The 7188-nt window shown below is 43.4% G+C and overlaps 1 protein-coding gene across 1 annotated transcript; it reads left to right on the top strand.

The window, feature by feature from the left end:
- The first annotated feature begins 2546 nt into the window (after positions 1 to 2546).
- On the top strand, positions 2547 to 3635 carry LOC122077989 (protein FAR1-RELATED SEQUENCE 5-like). Its single transcript, XM_042643868.1, has one exon. The coding sequence runs from the start codon at positions 2547 to 2549 to the stop codon at positions 3633 to 3635; it is 1089 nt and encodes a 362-aa protein (XP_042499802.1).
- Positions 3636 to 7188: the final 3553 nt, after the last annotated feature.

Here is a 7188-nt window from a genome sequence, read left to right as displayed (position 1 = left end):
TCGTTGGTGCAATACAGAGGCAGGGACGAGACGGAGGGTGAGTGAACTGCAGCTGTTTATGAACATTTGTGTGCCCATATTGTTACGGACCAGTACTGTTATCAAAGTGGTTACCTCGACATCGGATGCAGAAATGTTTTGAAGATATTTGTAGCAGTTTTAGGTTGAGCAAAATGTAGCTGCGATTGCACGATGTGAGTTATGTTCATTGTCGATTATTATGGAGCATATGGGAATAAATAGTTGTTAATTTAATTCTGCATCGTCGAAGTAGTTAAGAAGGTATGAAGTAGCATAGTTAGCGAAGATATTGAGGAAATAAATGATTAGTTCTGGATGTTTGATAGTTGGAGTGTTTCTTGTACTTAGTTAAGCCTGTGATATAGTTATAATTGTGAAACAGTTTAGGACCGTAAATAAATTCTGTTAATTTAATGTCAATCTCTCTCTCTCTCTCTCTCTCTCTCTCTCTCTCTCTCTCTCTCTCGCACACACACAAACCCAGCTAGAGGCATTGTAGGGCCATGTAAGTTCCCCACCAACACCATAGATGCACGCATTGATGATGATTTTGAGGTGAATGAACTTAAGGTACAGTTTCTATAGAAGTGACCCTTATCACATTTGCTATGATGAATTGGTAGTAGCATTAAATGAAAATGGTCCAAATTTGGATAGGTGTGGGAGAAGATGTTTGCTTGGTTGTGGGGATATCTCATCCTGAAAGTTGTAAATGGGAAGAAGTTATCAATGTTTAGAAACATTTGCAACGGTGGCGGTGTTGTTATGGTTGAGTTAATTGACTTTACCATGTGTTATGGATATGTAGGGACATGTAATGCATTATTGTAAATCGCTATTGCAATGTAAGAATTGCAGTCAAGTGTTTTAAATTTTTGTTGTGTTAGGTGTGTTTTGTTACTTACATTTTGTTTGTATTTAGGGGCACTAATCAGCAAAAAATGGGCTTTAGTAATCTCCTTTGCAATTTACGTACAATGTGAAGATCGTAAGAGAAAGAAACGGGTTGCGACATTAGTAAAGATGGGGGATGAGGTGGATGTTGAAGCAAGCGTTCGGAGATCCTGGTTATATATGGAAACAAGTATGTTAAAGTATGGTAAAAGAGTTTGTATGAGTGATTTGTACGTAAATATTTGTGTTAGAAGTTATTGTGTTTGATGTTTTGAAAGAGTTTGTGTACAACACCAATGAACAATCAGATTTGGAAAGAGTTATTGAAGCCGATGCGATGCAGATGGAGAATGAACTTCATAATTGGGATGACGACACAGAAATATCAATAGTGAATGAGGAAGGGGTCAGTGTTGATGAGGATATATGGGAAGGCAATGGTCGAGGAGAAGGTAATGGTGAGCATGTGAATATGTACGAAGCTAGTAATGAAGCAGACGCAGGTGGAATGACCATTGGAGGTAATGATTCTGCGAAGATTTTACCATACGTTGGGATGAGATTTGATGACCTTAATGTGGCCTATTCTTTTTATAATGACTATGCCAGTAAGAGTGGTTTTAGTGTTCGACAACATCGGACAAATAATTCCAATAAACGGGAGTTAGATGGTCAAGACGGGGACTGTCGAAGAGGTTTGTTTGTTACAAAGAAGACTTCAGAAATATAAATCGTAAAAAACAAATGGGAAGAGAGGTCCGTCGTCGAGCAGAGGTCAGGCATGGTTGTCCAGCATTTATTATGCTTAAAGTCAAATCAAGTGATTGGGTAGTTCAAAAGTTTGTGGTGTATCACAATCACCCTTTGATTGTTCCAGAACAAATTTTTAGATTTAGATCCCACCACATTTATCAGATGAAGTGAAAATGATAGTAAGTAATCTGCAGAAGAGTGGATTAGGCCCAACACAAATTAGTGATGTTATGGTCAAAATCTTCAATAGGCAACGTAATATTGGTGTGATTGACGGGAGACTGAAAAGATTTATGAAGAGTAATGAAATGGAGTTGATTACGGATGATTGCCAATCGGTACTAGCATATTTTGACTACATCGGATCGAAGGATACCAGATTTATTTATTCCATAAATTTATCTTAGAATGGGACCTTGAGTGGAATTTTTTGGGTGGATAGCAGAGCGAGGTCTACATACTTGTTGTTTGGTGATGTTGTGGTGTTCGACATGACGTACAAGAAGAACCGGTATCAGTGGCCATTTGGTCCATTCACAGGCGGGAACAACCATGGGCAATCCATTATATTTGGGTGTGGTTTGATTGCCAATGAGACTAAGGAGTCATTTGAGTGATTGTTTAGGGCATGGTTGAATGCTATGAGAGACAAGGAACCAAATGCGATTATTACTGATAAGTGTACTGATATATTACCAGTCGTGGACAGTGTCTTCCCTAATGTAGTTCATTGATTTTGCTTTTGGCATGTTGCTAAGCATGCCCAAGAACATCTTGGTCCCTTATGGTATAGAAATTCAGAATTTAAGAGGGACTGGGTTCAGTGCGTATATCGCACATGGTCTAAGGAAAATTTTGCTACTCAATGGGAAGCAATTATGGTGAAATATAACTTGAAGGATAACTCTTGGTGCATAGATAAGTTTGCTCAGAAGGAGCATTGGGTACCCTGCTATTTGAAGAGGCATTTTTTTGCGAGGATGAGCTCAGCACAACAAAGTGAGGGGATGAACAGTTATGTCCAAGGTTATTTTAAGGGCACAATGACGTTGTTTAAATTTGTGAAGCAATACGAAAAAGCTATCGCTAGGCGTAGAGAGAAGGAAGCGGAGGCAGAGTTTAGAACATGTACCAAACTACCGCAATTATCATCACATCATCCTATGGAAGAGCATGCAGGTAAGATGTACACAATGAGGGTGTTTGATATATTTAAGAAACATTTCACTTCCAGCATTAGCCTATCTGCGAAGGAGGAAGCAATAGAGGGAGAAGTTTGTAAGTTTTTGGTCGGCACTTTTAAGATCCCGATTGAGGAGAGGTGCGTGGTGGTATACGACTCATCAAAAGAGGAGGTCCAATGTGGATGTCATTTATTTGAGTTCATGGGTGCTTTATGTAAGCATGCGTTGAAGGTTCTACATATTGAAGACTATGATGCTATCCCATCTAAGTACATTCTATTTAGGTGGACGAAGGAAGCAAGTACTGGCATGTCATTCGATAGTCTAAGAAACACCCCAGAGTGTTCGACAACTAGGTCATTATGGAGATTATGGCAAGCCAATTCGGCAATGATGTCCTTGGCTTGCTCATCACAGGAAGCTTGTGTAGCTGCTATGAGAATGCTACAAGGTTTCTGTGATAGTTTTTCCACCAAATTACCAAATAGTAATGAAGGTGGATTCGGTGAATCAACTCATCCTACACAAAGTACTGTTGAATCTAGGTACAAGACCCATAAACACATGAAGGTTCCTCTACCTGCCATAAGTCGAGGTCGGCCAAAAAGCAAAGGACTTGAAAAACATCCGATGGAGGAGTGCAAAGGGAAGAGGAAGAACCGGTGTAGTAAATGTGGATGTGTCAGGCATAACAAGACAAAGTGTGAATTGACGAATAGAAATTGTCAAACTGAATCAATTCGGGGAGAAGATACGTTGGATGGTGCTCTCTCAGATATGTAAAGTGAAGGTAGCAGGTAAAAGTCATAATTTCATAAGGTAGTGAATTAAAAGCATTGAATAAGTAGCTTAATTTCTTGAAAGGACGTATTGAGTGCATGGACTTTGAGTAATTGGTCTCGATGCTTCTTTTTTTTTTGTATTTTTTTGGTAGGAGAATGCTTCAGTGCGGAAGAAGGTGCCGTTGGAAATTCACAGCAGAAGTGTCGCTCATGCGACCTCATCGGTTTCAGTATGAACATAGTGGTTGTGGACAATACAGTTATATTATTTGTTGGAAAGATATATGCTTGGGGACAGATTGTTTGAAATGGTGGGTGTGAGAACGCATTGATACACAAATTATGATCTTTACTAAGGTCAAACCTAACCCATTCGCGCATAGTTGCATTTAATTTTTTCTGTTAAACTTTTATTGTGTGTACCCTCTATTATTATGTACTGTCATTTTATTTTAATTGGTTAACCCTGTGTATATGACAATGCTTAAACTCCAACTTAATATAATGTAGCAAAGAAAATGATTGTTTATTAGGTGTCCTGTTCTCAGAAGGGGATGAGAACTTAAGGTAATAGTTACAATGGTTCGGTGGTTATAATACATAATGACTAGAAAACGGTTGTGCACTGTAGTATAGATATTGCATATTAACCGACAAAGATGTTGCCGTTTTCATAATTTCAGAGCAATCAAATATTTGTAATTGTATATTCGACAAAGAAAATGTCAATAACTTTGTAAGGTTCATAATTTGTATTAATGATGAGTGATGCAAGTAAGACTAAAAAATATCATATGTAAGAAAATATGTGTATTGATGGGTTGAAATCGTCTGCAATTCCGATCTTGTACAATTCTGTGAAATACCACCTTTAGGGGATGACACGTGTATTGATACCAATACAATGGTCCAAGATCTGATATAACTAATAAAACCTTAAATCAGTGAAGAGGCATTTAAATCAGATCAGTGGGTAGTGGGTTCCAAATAGAGACGATACCATCTCTCAGTCTCTCTATCATTGGGAGATACGGACCAATAACAGTCTCGAATAGAGCAGTGGGTAGTGGGTTCCACGAGATATGGGTAAGGTCGCGGAAGACGTCAATCGTTGGAGCTATCCAAGTAGCAAATGAGGTTAGCGATGGAGGGGTTAAAGGTGGGGATGGACAGGAAGCCATTTTCAGATGGGAAGTGGAGCCAGTAGAAGACCCAGCTGAGTAGAAGGAATCACGCGGAGATTGAGAAGATGACAGCTAACGAACCCCTGCGTTCAAACTGTTAGTTCTTGCTTCAAATTCTTTCCATTCATATTCTGCTTCACGTAGAGAGCTGTATGACTTAAATACAGCTACGCGATACCCCGTCACTTGATGGCTGCATTCCACCCAACTCGCGTATATTCCTCGGTTTTACCCCACAAACACAACATAATACTTCCTTCCCATTATCTACAACGATATGCGCACTTGTATTAGAACAACCAGAGTAATTATATGGCATTAAGCTATAGAGGTAACAAATGGTGCAGAAATATTTCATCTGCTTTTATGGGTTCTATCAAACAACAATGCCCAAGACTGGTTAATCGTGGGTTTGTCACTAAATTAGTCTACCCCCGACTAAGATTTAAGACAATGGGATCCTGATATAGCCAAAATAACCTCTCGGTGGGGGCAATGACACATGTCATTGCCGGGACACGTGTCCTCCGCCAGATGAAGGTTCCAAGAAACCACTCACACTCGAGCACGCTCAATCACCGAGGCACGCCCGCAGAATCACGCGGGATCACGTCGTCTGCATGAGGGGAATATTCCCCCAGAAGGTTGGACGTATTCTAGTAGGACTCTAAGAGGGAAGAAAAGGGAAAAAACCCTAAGGCCGAAGAGCTATATAAGAAGGCACGGAAGAAAGGGGAAGGTAAGCTCTGAGACCCTCACCATTACTCCCTTATTGAACTGTGTGGCCGACCCTGACTTGAGCGTCGGAGGACTAACCCCGGACAAAGTTCCGGGCCTCCGTCGTCTGTGTTTGTGTAGGTTGGACCAGAGGGGTTTTTGGCAGCAACAGATTGGCGCCGTCCGTGGGAACGACGGTAATGGTGGGGAGAACCTACAACCGAAGAAGGACGAGAGCGACGTCCAACATAGACATGGGGGAAGAACCTTCAGGGGAGCTTCCTCCCTCGGCCGAGACCGGACGAGAAAGGGGTCATGATGACCGGGAAGTGTCCGTCAGATACCAGCGGTCGGCCGGATATTCAGTACGGGAAGGCAGCGACCATCAGCCTCCCGCGGCCCAGGAGTACGTGACGAAGCAGCAGTTCGAAGACCTCCAGAACAAATATAACCGGATGGCCGAGACTATGAGGGAGGTTTCCAAAGCTGTCTCCCACAAGACCGGCGGAGCACTCCCAGATACCCACGTCCAGTTTGAGAGGGTTCGAGAAGAAGACCGAAGCAGTACGGGATCAACGAGGGCCGGCCGTGATCCTCGAAGCCGAGCAAGGGAGAGTCCCGCGCCCCGAAGTAGGACGCGACGCGCCGCAAGAGACCCGCATGGGGATCAGCACCAAGGGGACAAACAGAGGTCCGAGGACTCGGGATTAAAGAGGATGATCTTAGACCTGAAAGACGAGATCAGAAAGGTGGCAGAAAACCAGACAGGGAACCGCGAGCCCGACCTTACCAATGATACGGCCTTAGCTGACGAGGTCATGAGGGACCCGCTCCCAGTCGGTTTCCGCCTGCCCAAGTACGACACCTATGACGGGTCGGGGGACCCCGTCGATCACTTGGAAGGCTTTAAGGTCGCCATGCAATTCCATCGCGTCTCGGAAAATATTATGTGTCGGGCCCTCCCATTGACGTTCAGGGGGGCGGCGAGGCTGTGGTATAACCGACTACCGACGAAGTCGATCCACAGCTTCAGCGACCTGAGCTACTTCTTCGTGAAGGGGTTCTCTAGTAGCCAGCCCCTCCAGAAGACTACGTTGAACCTAACCAACGTCAAACAGCAAGAAGGGGAATCGCTGCGGAATTACATGAAGCGATTCCAACAAGAAAAGATCACGATCAGGGGCCTTGATCCGAAGGAGGAGTTCACGGCCCTGCTAGGTGGCGTCAAGGACAAGGAATTGAAGAGGTCCCTAGCGAAGCATACGCCTAGAGATCTGACCGAGCTGAGGGCGCGATGCGATAAGTATATCCAGATGGAGGAAACCCTCCAGGCAGATGAAGAAGTCGAAAGGAAGGCGGCGAGGAAGAGACCCTTAAGGGTTGATGATAAACCCATCGAAGAAGGAAAAAGACGAAAGTCCGAGCGCAGTAGGGCCCCCAGTCCACCGAGGAAGTTTGAGAGGTATGCACCCCTGAACCGAAGACGAACAGAGGTGTTAATGCAGATAAAAGATTCTCCAGATGCCAGGGCCATGAAGTGGCCAGGAAAGATGGGGCGACATCCCGAAAGACGCAATGTGGATAGATACTGCCACTTCCACAGAGACCACGGCCATGACACCGAGGACTGTTGGCATCTCAAGGGGGAGATAG

The sequence above is a fragment of the Macadamia integrifolia genome, chromosome 5 (assembly GCF_013358625.1).
Source record: "Macadamia integrifolia cultivar HAES 741 chromosome 5, SCU_Mint_v3, whole genome shotgun sequence".
In the NCBI taxonomy this organism is placed as follows: domain Eukaryota; kingdom Viridiplantae; phylum Streptophyta; class Magnoliopsida; order Proteales; family Proteaceae; genus Macadamia; species Macadamia integrifolia.
Note: the sequence above shows the minus strand (reverse complement) of the source record. Positions and strands in the feature narration are given on the sequence as shown.